This window comes from Scyliorhinus torazame, chromosome 13 (assembly GCF_047496885.1).
Source record: "Scyliorhinus torazame isolate Kashiwa2021f chromosome 13, sScyTor2.1, whole genome shotgun sequence".
NCBI classification, from domain to species: Eukaryota; Metazoa; Chordata; class Chondrichthyes; order Carcharhiniformes; family Scyliorhinidae; genus Scyliorhinus; species Scyliorhinus torazame.
In genome coordinates this window covers 110243787-110265051 of record NC_092719.1, presented here as the reverse complement: position 1 = coordinate 110265051, position 21265 = coordinate 110243787, and the positions used below count along the sequence as shown (strand labels likewise).

General features: G+C 50.9%; 1 protein-coding gene across 7 annotated transcripts in view; it reads right to left on the bottom strand.

Moving 5' to 3' along the window:
- The window catches only part of dock3 (dedicator of cytokinesis 3), a 1587592-nt gene that overhangs the window by 1308877 nt on the left and 257450 nt on the right, over window positions 1-21265 (bottom strand). For all 7 annotated transcript variants that reach the window (XM_072472048.1, XM_072472049.1, XM_072472047.1 and 4 more), the window contains exon 4: window positions 17660-17715. In XM_072472048.1, coding sequence (XP_072328149.1) covers window positions 17660-17715 — 56 coding nt within the window. The remainder of the gene's footprint in view (window positions 1-17659; window positions 17716-21265) is intronic.

Here is a 21265-nt window from a genome sequence, read left to right as displayed (position 1 = left end):
TTTTGGTTATTGCTGGAGATTTTAAAAATGTTCTTCTTTGGGTGCTATCGACAAATGTGGTTGAAATTGCACTGGTTGCATGACAGGTTTCCTATAAAATTAATTTCCATAGCCTCAAATATAAAATCATCCATGAACTAAAGGACAGTAAAATAGAATATGATTGTTATATTACAGGGATGTAATATATATGCTACTCATTTGTCTTGCTGAGTTGTTTTAACTTGATGATAAACAGTCAAAGTCTTCCAGTAGATGACAAATTATTTATTGAGTAACAAAATAATATACTTGTGAGTTATTTTACTTTAATACTTTGACTAGTAGTAGAATTAACTAAGATTAGATTAAATTAACAATGAATGTAAAACACTACACTCTGAGCTGGTCACTTTTATTCTCTAGCTGCATTATACACAAAGAACCTAAAGAAAGAGTGGGAAACTCCTTATATAGTCCCTGTTAGTGTTGCCATCTAGTGATCATCTGACTGTACTGACTGCACATTAACTAATCATGTATTTACATATACAGAGATCACTATAATGATTGCTTCTGTTTTAAAAATAAATTTAGAGCACCCAATTTTTTTTAAATTAAGGGGCAATTTAGCATGGTCAATCCACCTACCCTGCACATCTTTTGGGTTGTGGGGGTGAGACCCACGCAGACAAAGGGAGAATGTGCAAACTCTACACGGACAGTGACCTGGGGCCAGGATCGAACCTGGGTCCGGGATTACTTAAGATCTACATGCCCAATATCCAGCGGCTGCCCTCGATTCTCTGGCCTCCCCAGGCAGGCTGCAGCGGACGGCATTCAGCACTGGCCCACACAGGTGGACCAGATGGTTGAGGTATTTGGTTTTCAAACAGCTCATGAGTGGGCCAGGATGTATAAATTGAATCTGGCTGGCTTGGTGGAGGGATGAGCGGGGGGATCTGAAGAGGTGGGATGCCTTCCGACTTTCATCAGCTGGGCGGGTGCAGACGGTCAAGATAAACGTTTTGCCAAGATTTCATTTTGCGTTTTAGTCCCTCCTGGGCCATCGGAAACCACTGGGTGGTCAGGAAAAGTGCAGGGTGTCCCCCTGCCGTCCCCCTTGAACTCAATTCCCCTGTTAATAAAAGCCAACACACCACACGCCTTCTTAACAACCCTATCAATCTGGATGGCAACTTTGTGGGACCTATGTACGTGGACCCCAATATCCCTCTGTTCCTCCACACTTCCAAGAATCCTGCCTCTAATCCTGTATTCAGCATTCAAATTCATCCTTCCAAAATGAATCACTTCACATTTATCTCGGTTGAACTCCATCTGCCACTTCCCAGCCCAGCTCTGCATCCTGTCAATGTCCTGTTGTAACCTGCACCAGCCCTCGACACTATCTACAACTCCACCAACCTTCGTGTCATCGGCAAACTTACTAACCCACCCTTTCACTTCCACATCCAAGTCACTTATAAAAACCAGGAAGAGCAGAGGTCCCAGAACAGGTCCCTGCGGGACACCATTGGTCACCGACCTCCAGGCGTAATACTTTCCATCCACTGCCACTCGCTGTCTTCTTTCGGCTAGCCAATTCTGTATCCAGACAGCCAAATTTCCCTGTATCCCATGCCCCCTAACTTTCTAAAAGAGCATGCCATGGGGAACCTTATCAAATGCCTTAATGAAATCCATATACACCACATCCACTGCCCGAACTTGATCAATGTGCCTCGTCACATCCTCAAAGAATTCAATGAGGTTTGTGAGGCATGACCTGCCCCTCACAAAGCCATGCTGACTATCTTTAATCAAACTATGTTTTTCTAAATAATCATAAATCTTATCTCTCAGAACCTTTCCAATATTTTGCTCACCACAGACGTAAGACTGACTGGTCTGTAATTCCCAGGGATTTCCCTATTCCCTTTCTTGAACAGGGGAACAATATTCGCCTCCCTCCAATCATCCGGTACTACTCCAGTGGAGAGTGAGGACGCAAATATCATCGCCAATAGCGCAGCAATATCCTCCCTCTCTTCCCTTAGTAACCTTGGGTATATCCCATCAGGCCCAGGGGGCTTATCTACCCTGATGCTTTTCAAACTTTCCACCACATCCTCTTGCTTGATATCAACCTGTTCGAGCCAATTAACCTGGTTCACACTGTTCTCACTAGCAACAAGGTCCCTCTCTCTAGTGGATACTGAAGCAAAATATTCATTTAGGACCTCCCCTACCTCCTCAGGCTCTGGGCACAAGTTCCCTCCACTATCCCTGATCAGCACTACTCTCACTCTGATCATCCTCTTATTTCTCACATAAGTGTAGAAGGCCTTGGGGTTTTCCCGAATCTTTCCCGCCAGGGCTTTTTCATGCCCCCTTCTAGCTCTCCTCAGTCCATTTTTGAGTTCCTTCCTGGCTACCTTGTAACCCTCTAGAGCCATGCAGATCCTTGGTTCCTCAACCTTACGTAAGCTTCCTTCTTCCTTTTGACAAGAAGCTCCACTTCTCTTGTCATCCAAGGCTCCTTTACCTTACCATTCCTTCCTTGTCTCAGTGGGAGAAAACTATCCAGCACTCGCCGCAAGTGCTCCTTGAACAACCCCCACATTACTGTTGTGCATTTCCCCGAGAACAACTGTTCCCAATTTATGCTCCTCAGCTCCTGTCTAATAGCAGTATAATTTCCTCTCCACCAATTAAATACCTTCTCATTCTGTCTATTCCTATCCCTCTCCATGACTATAGTAATGGTCAAGGATTTAGCATAGCCAATCTACCGAACCTGCACATCTTTGGATGGTGGGAGAAAACCGAAGCATCCGGAGGAAACCCATGCAGGCACGAGGAGGACGTGCAGAGTACGCACAGGCAGTGACCCAAGCCGGGAATCGAATCTTGTACCCTGGTGCTGTGAAGCAATGGTGCTAACCACTGGGCTACCATGCTGCCCCAGGATCAGGGCCCATGGGGAACCATGCCCATTGTAGAGGAATAGTTACAATCCAAGTTTTAAAAATATTGTACCTGCAGTTGAAATACAAGGTACATTGTTCTAAGTAAGTCAAGGTCAGCTTGGTGGTGAAAACTTACACCAGCCTCTTAGCTAGACTGCAAAGGGAGTAAGTCAGATATGAATGTGTGATGGGAGAGACAACTATTCAGAATTTAAATCACAATTTAAAACTTGTAAACCAATAGGGGGCAAAGAGGGGGGAGGTATCGAACACAGGTATAAGGTTACTGGCACAAGTGTTGCCTGTGTCTTCTCTCTCTCTTCGCCTTTGTTCTCTTCCAGTTATTTTCATCCTTATGCCCTGCTGTGCTTTTGCTTCTTTTATTTTTTACTTTTGTAGTTTTTGAAGTGTAATAACTTGATTTGTGCAATAAAACTCAATCTCGCACTACCACCGGAACCTTGTCTCTTATTTGAAGGGTGGAGTGTGCAGGGCAGGTAAGAAGGGGCCTCTGGGAGGTTTAGGGGTGACTGGATGGGGTTCTGGAAGGGAGGGAGTGCCGGAAGAGGGCATGAGGGAGCATGAAGAGGGGTAGGGCCAGGGACCCCATAATGGGGTGTCCTCGATTGGGGGGCATGGGGTAGTGTCCATGTGTGTGGGAGGTTGTCATTGCCCATGGGTGGCGGGATATGGGGGACCAACAAGCTCACTTGGAGATTGGGGCACTCTTTTCAAAATGGCGTCCCGATCTCGGAGTCCAGCTCCTCAGTGCTAAAAATAAATTCTCAGGGCGCGATTCTCTGGAAAGATTTCGAAGTGTTGTAGTAAGGGGAAATGCCCAGCGAGGCCGGCAACACTCTTCAAAGTTAATTGGTCTACTTAACGAGGCCTCACGGGCTTCTCAAAGCAAATGAAGTTTCACCAGCTGCTAGATGCTGTGGAGGCCAGGACGGATGTCCTGTTTCCCCGAGGGTCCAGGAGGGTCAGCAATAGGGCAGCCAACGCTGCATGGGATGAGGTGGCGGCAACAGTCAGCTCGGGGAATGTCACCAGGACTGGCCTCCAGTGCAGGAAAAAAGTCAATGACCTACACCGGGCAGCACGAGTGAGTAGAAACCAATGACCCCCCTCCCCACCTGTGGGAGCCTCTCACCCTTTTACCCCCCCAACTCTTCCTCCACCCCTTCCCCCCTTTGAACCCCCCAACCCCTCCTTCACACCCCCACTTCCACCACTGTGAACCCACACGTGTGGCTAATGATGCCTTCTCTGTGTCTCCTCAGGAAAAGCTCTCCCACAATTGCCAGGAGGGGGCCGGACTGGCAGTGGTGTGCCATACATCAGGATGCTCACCACCTTCGAGGTGCGTGCCCTGGAGGTGACCGGTTTGGCCAAGGACAGAGCGGTCACCAACGTGGTGACTGGCAGACAGCACAGAGGTGAGGAGTGGGCTGCACCATTGGGAAGGTGGGGAATTTTCAAATACAATAAACATCTTTGTGCACAACCAGAATTCTGCCTCTGTCACCTTATTCCGCAATGCAGGCCGACCCCCGAACCCTTGGCCCATCTCTCCAGGCATCTCCCCCTCCCCATGGCACCCATTCATCCTCCGGTTATGGACATGGCCCTGAGCTGTGTCCCATCTCCTGGGTGTTCGAGTATTGGATCTTGCGTGTGTGGTGTTGCCTCCCGCAGTGTTCAAGCACAAGGTGTTATGAGGATGCTTTGCAATGTTTCCCACATGCTACATGGCCACCCACGGGAATCCACTTAGGTTGTGTGAAGTGCTCACTTAACCATGATTGCCAATTCCCTATTAGTGATAGCCTTCAGCCGGAAGGCCAGAGGCCTCTACAGTCGGTGGGGATTATGAGTGGTCGGTGGCGCAGACAGGCAGGGACAAGGGTTGCATCCGGATTGGGTGCACACGATTCACATGTTGGCAATATGGTGTCACAAGCGGTTGCCCCCCCCCCCCCCCCCCCCCCCGGTTGTGCCCCCCCCTCCCCCAAAGCGCCCCTCCCTCTTTTCCATGGCGGCCCATCCTTGTGGAGGATCCCTCACCCCTAGCCAAGGGTCCCCCACTGGGGTGGCAAGTCCAGCACCCCCAGACTCTTTGCATGTGAGCAAAGATAGATACTCACCTCCTCGGCTCCCACAGAAGCCCTTCCATCAGGTTCACGCTTTAAAAAGGTGTACTAATCGATGCAGTGTGACCACTTGCTGGGGAGGCTGCTAAATGACAGGGGGGCCATTGGATATGGGATGGCTCTCATTAATTGTTTGGAAATGGGCTTTAAGTGATGATAATTGATTTCTTCCCACGCGCCAGTGAGATCCTGATTTCGCCTATGGGAGCGGCCGGTTGCATAGCAAACTCTTTGGCGCTTGGCGCGGTTCTCATTTTTGGCCTCTCCCGCTATTCACCGGCCTCATTTTGCTTGAACGAGACCATAACAAAACCGTTGAATCACGCCCAAAGTGTGGGCTAAACCAGTGAGAAACTCCCCAGGGCCCAAAAAAGTGACTAAGTGTCATTGAATAGCGGTGGTGAACTCGCCGACAGAACCAGCGAGAAATTCCCTGAAAAACCTGCCACAAATGAACTTAGAAATTGTTTGGGAGAATCACGCCCCCTATGTTTCCTGCCTCCCCTTAAAATACTTGAACACTCCCCTGATGTCTGGAGCGCAATAGCCAAGGGCTCGATAGCCCCAATGCGAACAGAAGTAGGGATAACGGGCACCACTGTATAGCCTGAAATCTCCCTAGCTAATCGAATTTGTCCTAACACTACCTACCCATGAGATAAACGTGGCACAAACTGAAACCTCCCTAAAATCTCGAATAAACATCCGCACTCTCCCCTATCGAATGTCTTCTCCACATCCATAGCCAAAACAACGTCCGGCACCCTGCCCTTCGACGGCGCCATAACCACATTCAATAAACGTCTAATATTACTCGACAGCTGCTCCCCTTCACCAAACCCTTCTGATTCTCCGGCACACACCCCTCCAATCGCCTCGCCAATAACTTAGCCAATGCTTTCATATCTGTGTTTAATAGGTGGATAGGTCTCTACGAACCACATTCCACCAGGTCTTTTTCCTTTTTGGGGATTAGCAAAATCGACGCCTGAGCCAGTGTGCCGGGCAGCACCAATTGCACCACAGAGTCGGAAAACATCTCCAGGAGATGAGGTGCCAATTCCGCTGCAAACCGTTTGTAAAACTCAACTGGGAAACCATCAGGTCCCGGAACCTTCCCTGGCTGCATCAACCCAATTGCTTCCATCACCTGCTGTAGCCCCAAAGGAGCCTCCAATCACAGCCCCTTCTCCCTCTCAACTTCCCGGAACACCAGCCCATGAATAAACTCCCCATCTCAGCCCCCTCCACTCCAAGGTTCAGACCTGTACAGGCCCATATAAAAGGGCTCAAATGCTTTATTTGTGTGCTCCGGCGTCGTCACCAACGAACTCCCCTCTTCTCTCACTTGTACTATCCCCCACGCGGCAGCTTGTCGCCTCAGTGGATGCGCCAGCAGGCAGCTGGCCTTCACTCCATACTCATAAAGGACCCCCCTCACTCTCTGAAGCTGACCCACTGCCTTCCCTGTCATCAACAAATCGAATTCCTCCTGCAGCTTCTCCTGTTCTGTCAATAGTTCCCTGGTTGGGGCCATAGAGTACTGCCTATCCAACTCCAATAAGTGCCCACCAATCGCTGCCTCTCTGCCTTCTCCACCTTACCCCTCTGGGCCTTGTATGCAATCACATCAAACGCACTACTGCATTCAACACCTCCCAAAACGTGGAGGGCAAGACCTCCCCGTTTTGATTAAACTCTACATACTCCTTAATTACTGAAGCAAAACCTTTCATCCGCCAGTAGCGCCAAGTCCATCCTCCACAGGGTCCCTGTGACTGATCCACACCCAACCTCAAGTCCATAAAATGTGGAGTGTGGTCTGAAACCACAATCGCCTCATATTTCACCTCCACAATCTCTGGGAGAATCGAATTGCCCACCACAAAAAAATCTATACGAGTACACCAGGTGCACAGGGGAGAAGTACGAAAACTCCCTCCGATCTGGGTGCCGAAAGCTCCATGGATCCATCCCCCCACCCCCAATTCGGTCATAAACATCCCTAGTTCCTTTGCCAATCCCTTCCTAGCCAGTGTCCTTGTGCTCGATCAGTCCAACCAAGGCTCCATCACACAATTAAAATCACCACCCATGATTAATTTATGCGCGTCTAGATCCGGATGTCTGCCATCATCCACTTAACAAATTCTCCATTATCCTGATTATCATAAGATTATCATTGAATTTACAGTTCAGAAGGGGGCCATTCAGCCCATCGAGTCTGCACCGGCTCTTGGAAAGAGCACCCTACCCAAGGTCAACACCTCCACCCTATCCCCATAACCCAGTAACTCCACCCAACACTAAGGGCAATTTTGGACACCAAGGGCAATTTAACATGGCCAATCCACCTAACCTGCACATCTTTGGACCGTGGGAGGAAACCGGAGCACCCGGAGGAAACCCACGCACACACGGGGAGGATGTGCAGACTCCGCACAGACAGTGACCCAGGCCGGAATCGAATATGGGACCCTGGAGCTGTGAAGCAGTTGTGCTAGCCACAATGCTGCCGTGCTATATAAATGTTGACTAGCACTACCGGGGCCCCCTCCAACACTCCACTGACCATCACAAACCGAACCCCGGGTCGAACACTTCCTTTGCCATCACAAACATCACCCTCTTACGAAATAGAATAGCAACCCTTCTCGACTTGGGAGTCGAATCCCCAAATGGAATGTGTGGTAGTATGCATTAGGGGTCATGTGGGACTGTGAAGCCGTGATGTCATTGGCTGACAGATCCCGGGTCCTGGTTGGCTGTTGACCTCTAGCTCCGCCCTGAAGGCGGAGTATAAGAACCAGGAGTTCTCCCCCGCAGGCCAGTCTGTTAATGAACTGCGGGGAACAAGTCACGCTTAATAAAGCCTCATCGACTTCACCTCTATTCGTCTCTCGGGAGTCTTTGTGCGCTACAGAATGTCTGACCCACCCACCCTTTTCACAACCTCACCTGGTCTGTAATCTGCAAGTGCCTCTCCTGGAGAAACACCACCTCCGCCTTCAAACTTTTCAAAGGCGTAACTACCCGAGAACGCTTCACCGACCGATACAACCCTCGTACATTCCACATCACTATCCTCACCGGGTGTTTCTGACCATCCTTCCTCCTCCCCCCCCAAACCAACACCTAAACCCCAATCCATCACAAAGCCACTTCAGCCCCCATTGTCTTTTCTTTTCCAAGCCCACCCAAAATGGCCGCTCACTCCCCTCCGTCCGGACTTCGCCCAATACACTATCCGCCCCACCTGCGTCACCAGCACCAACCCCCCTCCCCGACCAGCACCCGCCCCCGGCTACGTATCGCAGCCCCACCCCCACATTGCTTCTGTTCACCAGCATCCTTGCTAGCATTTGAAAACTCCCCCTTGAAAACCGAAACAATGGCCCTCGCCCATACTTCCCCCACACTACCTACACAACCTTTGGAGGGGTCCAGGCCCCGACCCACCCCTCACCAAGATCCTCACCTTCCCCAACCAACAGGAGAGAGACACCCAAGATTCCAACCCTTCCACCCCTCAACCATTGTTAAAGACCAATATGGCCAACATGTGAAAACAGAACAAAATACTGATAAGCATTATACACACATTTAAAAAAATAAAGCATCAGAAAACATTTCCCCAACCAACCCTCATCCAAATCATTCTCTTTAATAAAGCCATGTGCTTCTTCAAGCGACATAAAATAATGCTCCTTCCCCTTAAAAGTCAACCAAAGTTTGGCTGGGTACAGCACGCCAAACCAAAACTATTTTTGGAAGAGCACCGCCTTGGCCCGATTAAAGCCAGCCTGCAGCTTGGCCAGATCGGCACCAATGTCATTGGATCCATTTGTGTGATCAGAATCAAGCATTGCCAAGGAAACAAGATACTTGTGGTAATACCAGGTATTGCGATACCGGAGAGGTGGATGACCATTGGTTAGACCTAGGACTCTACCATTGGCTGATGTACATAGCTCCGCCCTGAGAGGTGGAGTATAAGAACCGATGCCGTCCCAGCAGCCTTCACTTTCTGTATCGAAGCTGCTGGGGAAGAGTTTTGGCAGATTAAAGCCCATTAGTTATGCCTCACCTTGTCTTGAGAGTAATTGATTGCGCATCAATTTAATCTGCTACAACTTCCGTTGAAAGGATGGATCTCCGTATCAAACCGGAGTGCCTTCAGCTCAGCCCCCACACGGACAACTCTGCTGCTATTTTCAAACATTGGCTGGCGTGCTTTAGGGGCTACATCGGCACGGCCGCCGACACCCCACGGAAGGACAAAAGATGCATCTCCTACGCTCACGGGTCAGCCCTGGGATCAACCCTCTTATCGAGGAGGCGGCGAATTATGCTGCCGCGATCGAGCTGCTAGGACATTATATCCACCCTGTGAACCAGGTCTACGCTCGTCAACTGCTGGCGACTAGGAGGCAAAGCCCTGAGGAAACGTTGGAAGACTTCTACCCTGAGGGGCTGCTGGTGCTTGGCCGAAACTGTGGCTGCCCGCCAGTTTCGGGGAACGAGCACACGGAACTTTTGATCAGGGATGCTTTCGTCGCAGGTATGACCTCCCCCATATCCACTGAAGGCTCCTAGAAATGGACACTCTGGGACTTGCAGAGGTACGGGTCCTGGTGGGGTCCATGGAGGTTGCATATAAAAACGCGCTGTCCTTTGCTCCCGATCGCGCGGCGGCCCCCTGGACTGCGTGGCACCCCGTAGCGGCAGCCCCTCAGACCTTTCCCATGACCCCGCAAGCCTGCGCGGCGAGACGGCCCGCTAACGCCGCTGGACGCCGCTGTTTCTTCTGCGGGCTGGCGAATCATCCCGGCCCGCGCTGCCACCTGCAAAGGGTGCGGCAAGAAGGGCCACTATGTGGGGGTCTGCCAGGCCCGCGCCATGGCCACGGTCTCCAGCGACTATCGGCAACCCCCCTTTCAGGCCCCGACCGCCCAGCGCTCACCGCCACACCCCTATCCTAAGGCCACGTGCGACTCGCTGGTATGGCCATTTTGCCCCCCGGACACCACGCTGGACGGTTGGGCGCTGCCATTTTAGCCCTCGCCGCCGCCATTTTCTTCATCCCCGGACACCATGTGCAAACCATGGGTGACGCCATCTTGGATGGGGCCCCCAGCACAGCCGACTACATGCTGCCCGACCGGAACTCTCCATTACTGCACCTGGCCTCGGTGACTCTGGACCAAAGTCGGCCCGGACGCTTGCGAAAGCTACAACGACGATCTCCATCAACGGCCACGAGACGTCGTGCCTGATCGACTCTGGGAGCACGGAAAGCTTTGTTCACCCTGACACGGTAAGGCGCTGTTCTCTTGTCACCCATCCCATAAATAAAAGGATCTCCCTGGCCTCCGGGTCACACACGGTGGAGATAAAGAGGTTCTGCCTAGCGAACCTCACTGTCCAAGGCAGGGAATTCCACAATTTCCGCCTGTCCATCCTGCCGCACCTCTGCGCAGCCACCCTCCTTGGGCTGGATTTCCAGTGCCATCTGCAAAGCCTGACTTTTAAATTCGGCGGCCCTATACCCTCCCTTACTGTCTGCGGCCTCGCGACCCTTAAGGTCGACCCACCTTCCCGGTTTGCGAACCTCACCCCGGATTGCAAACCCGTCGCCAGCAGGAGCAGACGGTATAGTGTCGGAGGTCCAGAGGCTGCTGAGGGAAGGGGTCATCGAAGCGAGCAACAGTCCCTGGAGAGCTCAAGTAGTGGTGGTAAAGACCGGGGAGAAACATAGGATGGTCATTGACTACAGTCAGACCATCAACAGGTTTACGCAGCTGGATGGTTACCCTCTTCCCCCGTATAGCCGACCTGGTGAACAGGATTGCGCAATACAAGGTCTTCTCCACGGTGGATCTCAGGTCTGCCTACCACCAGCTACCCCTCCGTAATGGTGACTGCCAGTACACTGCCTTTGAAGCAGACGGGCGGCTCTATCACTTTTTAAGGGTTCCCTTCGGTGTCACGAATGGGGTCTCGGTCTTCCAATGAGAGATGGACAGAATGATTGACCGGTACGGCTTACGCGCAACTTTCCCGTATCTGGATAACGTCACCATCTGCGGCCATGACCAGCAAGTCCACGACACCAACCTACGCAAATTTCTCCAGACCGCGAAAATCCTTAATCTGACATACAATAAGGATAAATGCGTGTTTAGCAACGACCGTCTAGCCATTCTAGGCTACGTAGTGCGAAGTGGAGTCATAGGCCCCGATCCTGAGCGCATGCGCCCCCTCATGGAGTTTCCCCTCCCTCACTGCCCCAAGGCCCTAAAGCGCTGCCTCGGCTTCTTCAGCTATTATGCACAGTAGGTCCCCAATTACGCAGACAAGGCTCGACCCCTGATCCAGTCCACAACCTTCCCCCTGTCGACGGAGGTCCGCCAGGCCTTCAGCCGCATCAAAGCAGACATTGCAAAGGCCACGATGCGCGCCATCGACGAGTCCCTCCCCTTCCAGGTCGAGAGCGATGCGTCCGACGTAGCTCTGGCGGCCACCCTCAACCAAGCAGGCAGGCCTGTGGCTTTCTTCTCCCGTACTCTCCGTGCTTCCGAGATTCGCCACTCCTCGGTCGAAAAGGAGGCCCAGGCCATCGTAGAAGCTGTGCGACACAGGAGGCATTACCTGGCCGGCAGGAGATTCACTCTCCTCACGGACCAACGGTCGGTTGCCTTCATGTTCGATAATGCACAGCGGGGCAAGATTAAGAACGACAAGATCTTGCGGTGAAGGATAGAACTCTCCACCTACAATTACGAGATCTTGTACCGTCCGGGGAAGCTGAACGAGCCTCCTGATGCCCTGTCCCGCAGCACTTTTGCCACCGCACAAGTGGACCGCCTCCGATCCCTCCACGAGGACCTCTGCCACCCGGGGGTCACTCGTTTCTTTCATTTTATCAAGACCCGCAACCTGCCCTACTCCATCGAGGAGGTCAGGACCGTCACCAGGGACTGCCAAATCTGCGCTGAGTGCAAGCCGCACTTCTACCGGCCAGAGAGGGCGCACCTGATAAAGGATTCCCGTCCCTTTGAACGCCTCAGCATGGATTTCAAAGGCCCCCTCCTCTCCACCGACCGCAACACGTACTTCCTTAACGTGATTGGCGAGTACTCCCGGTTCCCATTCGCCAACCCCTGCCCAGACTTGACCACAACCACCGTCATCAAGGCCCTCCAGGGTATCTTTACACTGTTCGGTTTCCCCGCATACATTCACAGTGATAGGGGGTCCTCCTTTATGAGCGACGAACTGCGTCAATTCCTGCTCAGCAAGGGCATCGCCTCGAGCAGGACGACAAGTTAAAACCCCCGGGGAAACGGGCAGGTAGAGAGGGAGAACGGAACGGTCTGGAAGACCGTCCTGCTGGCCTTACGGTCCAGGAATCTCCCAGTCTCCCGCTGGCAGGAAGTCCTCCGGTGGCCCTCCACTCCATCCGGTCACTGCTCCGTACAACCACGAATCAGACACCTCACGAACGTCTCCTTGTTTTCCCCAGGAGGTCCTCCTCCGGGACCTCGCTCCCAACCTGGCTAGCGACACCCGGACCCATCCTGCTTCGGAAACATGTGAGGGCGCACAAGTCGGACCCGTTGGTCGAGAGGGTCCACCTGCTGCACGCCAACCCCCAGTACGCCTACGTAGCGTTGCCTGACGGCCACCAAGACACGGTCTCCCTTCGGGACCTGGCGCCCACCGGAGCCCCACGCGCACCCGCACCATTGCCCCCACCCTCTCCACAGCATCTAACTGGAGGGTCAGTACTCTCGCCACCCCTGCCTAGGCCCGAACACACACCAACGCCCCCTACAGGCGCCTTCCCCCCCTGTCCACCTTTCGCCCCAACAGAGCCGCCTAGGGGTGACAAAGCTGCCTGGGAGGACGACATCACGTTCCCGGAGTCGCAACCGCCAGGACTCCCATCAGAAATCACCGCCGAAGCCCAGATGCTCCAGAAGGACGACCAGGCCACCCGATCAACTGATTGCTGCACTATGAACACTTTGGTATTACCCTCGACATCACGGTACCTCCATACCTGGTCATACCATGCGAAAGGCGACTATTAGCGCTGGCCATCACCCTGCCGGGCTCTTTTTTTTAAACAGGGGGTGAATATGGTAATACCAGGTATTGCGGTACCTGAGAGGTGGATGACCATTGGTTAGACCCAGGAGTCTACCATTGGCTGATGTACATAGCTCCGCCCTGAGAGGCGGAGAATAAGAACCGATGCCATCCCAGCAGCCTTCACTTTCTGTATCGAAGCTGCTGGGGAGGAGTACTAGCAGATTAAAGCCTATTAGTTATGCCTCACCTTGTCTTGAGAGTAATTGATTGCGCATCAATACTATGTTTAAGCGTGTATGTAACATGCATCTCTCTGCTTACTGATCGGCCTCTGATTTCTAAAAACAGCTGTCAGAAGTAAAGACACTTTTCAAAGTGAATGTCGCAATTTGTGGTGAAATTATTTAGGCAAGCAAGGCATATTCAGGAGTCTCATCACCATGGTATATTTTGGGAGCGATTCTCGCAACCCCAACTCCCCAAGGGAGAGGGTCCACCAGGCGACCCCCAACCCTCCCTCCAGCCCTTCCTCCTTCAGGACTACCTGCACCAACCCCTTTAATTCTCTCTCCACCTCAACCCTCTTTTCACATCTGCCTCCACAACTGTGAACCACACGTGTGGCTAACGATGCCCTCTGTGTGTCCTCTCAGGAAAAGCTCTTCCATAATGGGCGAGAGAGGGCCCAGATTGGCGGTAGGGCGCCGTACTTGAGAATCCTCACCTCGTTCAAGGAGCGGACCCTGGAGGTGACTGGTGTGGAGCGGACAGGGTGGTCACCAACGTGGAGGCTGACGGACGCTGCAGAGGTGAGGGACCACCAGGCTCCACCCGGACGACCTGTAAAATGTGAGTAGTGATTGCCTTACTGCCTGACCTATTCCTCCCACTGACCACATGTCCATTCTACCTTAGGTCCAACAGCCAACGGCGCCAGCCCATCCCGGGTGGCCCCCTCTCCTGAATCCAAAGAAAACACCTCGGAGGAGAGTTCTGAGGATGCAACTGTTATAGTTGCGGCACAGCTGTCATCCCCACCCTCCACCAGCGCAGATACACACACCTTAGTGGGAAATGAAAGGGGTCAGGCTTCCGGGGCACAATCTGGTGAGCAGCACACTGCTGCTGATGTGGAGGCAGGAATCCCCAGGCGAGAAAGCAGTTGGAGGTCTGCTGGATCCCTGGAACCAGCTTGATATTAAGTCTGTGGAACAGAGTTACCCGGGGCTGATGGGGACGGTAGGGGCCAACCTGGACATTCAGAGGGAGATGTCCCTCCAGCAGATCCATAGTCGATTGGAGAGTCACAGAGGCTACGGGCGCAGGAGGTGGCGGCAGCAATGAGTGGCACCGAGGCCAACACTGCTAGGGCGGCGACCACAGTCGAGAGCCTAGTGCACGAAGATGGCACCGTGAGTGAAGGTGTCTGAGGCGTCGCGCAGTCGGTGACGGCCATGGCTGAGGATCTCAACAGTATGCCTGCCTCACAGGGATGTCACCCAGTACCAGGCCGACCTTGATGAAGTTCTGCGGGACTTATCCTGCTCTCAGATGGGAATGGCTGAGGCGCTGCGGCGTTCGTCCTAGTCGCAGCTGGGCATGGCTGAGGGACTACAGAGCATGGCCCGGGCACTGGAGGATGTAACCCAGTCACTGAGGAGCATCGCTGAGGGCGTCAACACGATGGTGCGGTCTATGGTGAACTACCAAGGTTGGCAGAGCCAATGATGCAGGGACAGCCGGGGTTCGAACTAGTTGCCCCTCCGTTCCAAACTGATCCCTAGGGTCCTATGGGTACCGACAGGGAGATGGGGACGCTGAGTGCCAACCCGGGCCCGCCCCATGGGGCAGCGACGGTGTTCCGGAGTTCCGCCCCCCTGATGAGGCCGTGTCTCGGGGTCAGCACACAGGCTGTGCATGTGCTGTCGATAAGTGAGTCGTGGCCCTCCTGCCCCAAAGCCCCCAGAGGACGCCCACCATGGCCATCGAAGGCCACGGGATGAGGTAAGCAGCTGCTGCCTCCACCTCAGATGTGCATCCTGGGGAAACACCAAAACACAATGGTAGATCTAGGAGGGCCAGGCACGTTGAGCATCATTGAGGGCACCGCGGTAGGGGGAAGGGGTTAGGTGAGGTGAAGGAGGGGGTGCAGTTGGGGGCCGGGGGGGCAGCACTATCGGGAATGGGTATTGTACAGCACATTAAACAGCTTTTTGCACAAACATTATGATGCCTCTGTCAGCTTCTTCCGCAATGCGGGCTGACCCCCGGGCCCTTTCCCGGTCTCTCCAGGCAAACCCCCTCAACGTGGCACCAACGTGGTGCTTATGTCCTGGGAACTGTGTCCCATTCCCTGGGTGTTCGGATGTTGGCTGCTGCGTGTGTGGTGTACGAAAGGAGTACTAATCGGCACTAGCATGAGCACTTGTTGTGGAGACCGGTGAATGACAGGAGGCCATTGATGATGGGTGGCTCTTGTTAATTGTATGGAAATGGAGCTTAAGTGTTAATAATTGGTGACTCGCCACGCTACGGCGAGATATGAATTCGCCTACGGGAGCAGGCCGGTTGCATCCCAAACTGTTTGGCGCATGGCGCAGTTCCCGTTTTTGTCCTCTCCCTCTTGTGCGCGACTGTAACGAAGCCGGAAGATCGCGCCCTTAGAATTCATTTTAGCACTGGGGAGCTGAACTCCGAGATCGGGCTGCCATTTTGAAAGGGTGCCCCGATTTTAAAGTGAGCTTGTGGGACCCCTACACCCCTCACCCATTGGCAATGTCACCCCCACACACATGGACACCACCCCATACCACCCAAGTGAGGATACCGCACTGTAGACCCCCCTTTTCAGACCTCCTCCCCCAAGCACCGTTACAGCACCCCCTCCCTTCTAGGAGCCCCACCCATCATCCCCAGCCCCCTAGAGGTCCCTACTTAGTTGCCCTGCACTCTCCCACCCTTCAAACCCTCACCCCACCCTCATTTTAAGGGGCATGTCTCCCCTCACCCCTGACCCTTGGCAACGCCACCCTGGCACTCGGGCACTCTTGTATTGCCACCCTGGCACCCAGGCTGGCTTAGCAGTGCCACCCGGGAACCTTGGCAGTGCCAGGGTGGCAGTGCCAAGGTGACAGCTGGACAGTGCCAAGGTGCCCGCATTCCAAGAGGAGGGCCAGGGAGCCACCCTTCACTCACCCTGACCACCCAGGGGTCTCTTGATGGCCCAGGAGACCCCCCAAGTGCCATTCTGCCTGGTCCACGTTTGTGTGGACCAGCACTGATCGGCGCCCGGCTAATAATAATAATCGCTTATTGTCACAAGTAGGCTTCAATGAAGTTATTGTGAAAAGCCCCAGCTGTAGCCTCGCTGGAGAGGCCGATGAATCGATGGAGGCCAGTGGATCCCGGGTGAGTAGGTCATAAGTAGGTTTACGACCTACGTCCGGGAGTGGAGTTTGGAGCGGAGTTCCGACTCCAACGTATCGCGGGACTTCAGTGAATCCCGCAAGGCGCGGAGACTGTGGGGAGGTTCGCTGGAGGGCTCTCCCAGGATTCTCCAGCCACGTTATGCTCTCGCTTGAACGCAACGCGGCAGAGAATCGCGCCCTCTGAAATCAAAGCCTTAACACATTTATTCTATATGTACTTCTATAGATGTATAAAGTTATTTAGTTAAAGACCTGTGAGCCCAACATCGTCAGAACATCAGAAGATAAGTAACATCAGTAAATATAATTGTTATTTCAGGGGATACATTGATGTTGATTATAATTTGCTAATTCAGCTCCCTTCAGCAGCAACTGCTCCAATACCTGACTCATTAAACATGAAGATAGGTTATAAAGCACTTTGGAGTCCTTTTTTCCACAAAAAGGTTGTACATGCTCCTTAAGTGTAAATTGTGATCCAAGTGGAAGAACAAATCTAAGTAATGAATGTGATTGTTTTGGAAAAAATCATATTAGACATAAATAAAAGTTTAATTAAAATGAAAAATAGACACGCAATAGATGGTGAATCAGGGATATATAAGTGTGAAAAATTGAAGAGTTAAATGTTTTGTATCATGCATAAGATGACTTTATTCTTGTATAGGTTTAATATTCATGTCATAAAGCTACTTGCTATTTGAGTATATTCCTATATTAGAGTTTATTTCAATCTTACAATGGAGAAACTGAAAAATTACTGAACCAACTCTCTCATAAAGGAGGCTGCCAATTCTCTGGACTTTCCAGAATCAAAGATTTAAAATCTCAATAGAAGTAGATAGAAAAATACACAGGATATAAAGAATAGAACTTTCTGTCACAATTTAATTTTTACAAAGTATCAAACAGCTCACCCTGAGAAGTGCTGATTGCAATGTTGGCACATTTTTCCCTGAAAGTGCATGATTTAAAAAAAATAATCAATTGGCTTCATAATACAACCGTCCATTCACTAATAAGTACTCACCCTCGGTTACTGACAACAACCGCCTTCAGGTGGATATAGCTTGCAGGAAAGAGACCCTGTAAAGAAAAACAAGTTTCCTTTTCTTTAAAATTTTAATAATGCAAAGCAATCATAACACAACCAGATAACCTATGTCAAACAAATGAAAAAATACAGTAAACAGCAATTATACAAAATTAGTGAATTACAGAATTTTTGTGAAAATATTCTTTCTGCCATTATTGGAGTTTCGGTTTTGGAAGATTTTGTGATGCAAATAATGTCAGCCATGGGCTGAGTATCAAACATTGATGAAACTCAGATGCATCTATATCAGCTCTTTCAAAGAATACTTTACCACAGATAGCAGAATAATTCAGCTTTAAATGTGTGCATGTTAATTCATAATTAGTACACAGGAACACCATTAAACCAATCACTCAAACCAACACCATCAACAACCATATTTTTTAAAAAATCAATATCATGTTTGACTCATTTCTTTTCATCCCATATGACTGTGGCAAAGGTATGCCTTTCCTGCTCCGCCTACTTGATCTATCTGCAGCCTTTGACATGATTGATCATATCCCACCCCCCCTTCCAGAACATCTCCACTGTACTCACCAGGTTCTATTATTATCTATCTAATCATAGGCAGAGAATCACTTGCAATGGTTTTTTTCTCAGCTGCAAGCTGCTTCTCAGTGACATAATCCAAAAGCACAGTGTTAGTTTGTCAACACTGAGGTTTGTCTACCTCACGACCAGCTCTCAATTCCTCCACTGTTACTAAATTATAAAACTTCCTATCCAAATCCACCACTAGATGAACAAAGGTTTAAGGCAAAATTTGATAATAATAATCGCTTACTGTCACTAGTAGGCTTTAATTAAGTTACTTTGAAAAGCCACTAGTCGCCACATTCCGGCACGTGTTCGGAGAGGCCGGTACAGGAATTGAACCCGTGCTGATGGCCTTGTTCTGCATTACAAGCCAGCTGTTTAGCCCACTGTACTAAACCAGCCCCTATCCAGGTGACCAGGGTCTTGCCAGGGGAGAGCCAGCAAGAGCCCCCGTCGCCACCTTTGGGGAAGTCCCACCATATTAAGTTTCAGTCAGGCATTCAAGTGGCCAGTGATGGGCCTTCCCTCAGGTCAACTATCATGGATGGGAACCTCACCCCCTGGAGCTGCGAGACAATCAGAGGCCAACAGCTCCTTACTGCTGTCAGCATCAGCAGGGGGGAAGTGGTAGCCCTGGTAATGTGCCCATCCTAGGTCCAGGATCAGCAAGGTGCCCAGGCCACTGATGAGTGAGAGTGGGAAGGAGGGGTTGTGGGATGTGTGGTTGTCTAAAGAGAGGTGGAGGTGATGGAATAAAGGGAAGAGAGGGTGGATGTCGCTGATCCTCTCTACCCGATGCTGGGTCTCTCAATCCGGCACCAAGGGTTTTGTGGGTTTCCTTGTCGGTCTTCCTGCGAGGAGGCTGCCACAACCAGTGCGAGCTGAATACCATCAATTCTAGGATGAGGCCCTTAAATGAGCACTGACTGCACAGCTATGAGCCTCAATCAACATTGGGGCAGCAAGGCCATCCATGAGTCTTTCAGTCTCGGATTGTAGCCACCTAAATTGGCCAACTCCCGATTTAAAATAGCTAACGGCAAAGGCTGATGGGAAAGTCAGCCAACATAGACAGAAATCAGCAGGTGCAGGTTTGCTGTGTATTTAACTCTGCAAAATGCCAGACAACATCGATACCAGCGACCATCAGCATAACAATGTAGCAGCCATCTACATACTGATGAGCAATCCCCGGGAACAATAAGTAACATTTGGGACACACCAAGCAAAGTCAGACTCCCCGGCGCCAGCAGGAGCCAAAACAATGGAGGTGAACGAACACCTCAAGACCGCCCATCGATCAGGGAACCGCTCCAGATTTGGAGAAATCGAACCAAGCGATTGGGACAAAGTCCAATCACTTGGGACCAGGTACAGGGTCCGCCCCGAAAGGCGGGAAGCCCCTGGGGACTATAAGAGTTAAGCCCCAAGTTCAAATCGCTCTCTTCATCTCTTCGTCCTGCCCGGGTCACCCAGCAACACGAACCAACATTGACCGTGACCAGTGCAGTGACTACCGACAGATGTAAGTCTAAATTCAACGCTCGCTACGAGGTATGCGCTCCTAGCTACCAATCCGTACCAACTTCGAATCCCGCAGACTCAGAACCAAAACGAAAGGCCATTTGTTCCCCTGACCTGGTGGGCCAGTCCGAAGTTAAGTATAGGCCTGTTAGTTGCAGAAGTAGCTTAGATGTAGAATTTGTGCATGAGTAGTGATTGCTGTGTATAATAAATGTGCTTTGATTTGAATCTTACTAATCGGTGTCTTGGGTTATTGATCATTACTCGGACTTGAACCTCGTGGCGGTATCATAAAGATACCTGGCGACTCGAGAGCCTCCACCTGGCACCCTCCCGACTTGGGGAATCGGCTGAGTGAGTCACATGACCCAGGTAAACAATCAGGAACCAGGATGGGGATCACTCAAGCAAGCAGGAGTTTCTGAATTAGTTAGATTCTGGGAGCTGACTTCTAGCCACAAAGCTACATTGTAGTTCTATGTAACTAAACACTGCAATTGTTCTTCACCTAATTGGTGAACAGGAAATATTACAACATATTTCTACCTCTGTAACATCACCAAACTTCATTCGTGGCTCAGCTCATCTGCTGCTGAAACCCTCGTCTATGTCTTTTTGCTCTGGACTCAACTATCCCAAAACACTTCTGGCTATTCTCCCACATAAACTCCCACTCTCTATAAACTTGAGGCCCTCCAAAGCTCTGCTGCCCATATATTACCACGCACCAAGTCCCCGTTCCCCATCATTCTGCGTTTGTTGACCTACACTGACATCCAGTCAAGCAACACCTTAATTTTAAAATTCTCATAGTTTCTTTTCGTCCTTCCATTGCTTGGCTCCTCTTTATCTCTGCAGTCTCCTCCAGTCCCATAATCCTCTTGAGATATTAGTGCTACTCTAATTCTGGCATTTTTGAGCATCCTGGATTTGAATGGCTCCGCCAATGGTAACCATACGTACAGTTGCATCAGCCCTAAGCTCTGGAATTTCTTTCCTACACCTCTCCACCTTTCTATTTTGCTCTCCTCATTTAAAACAATCCTTCATCATGCGTTCTGTTATCTTATGTGGGTCAGTGTCATGTTTTGTTTTATAATGCTTTGTGACAGGCCTTGGCTGTTTTACTAAAGGGGCTACATAAATATGTTTTTTGTTACTTTTCAAAAAATTATTTCAATGATGAGATCACCTCTTTTAAAATGGTCATAAAACAATGTGACTGTGGTGATATGCATCACTGTAAATACACAAGGGGTTAATGTAAATACACTACAACTAAGTAAACACTAGAGGGAGCACCGGAGACATCATGACATGCAGACATACAGCTAATGAACACATAGAATAGGACACGACCAATAGGCAGTCAGGACACCCAGAGGTGACACTACCACAAGGGGGCATTACACAACCCATATAAAAGGACAGGGCACACATGCTCTGTCTCTTTTCACAGGCGACATTCAGAGAGAA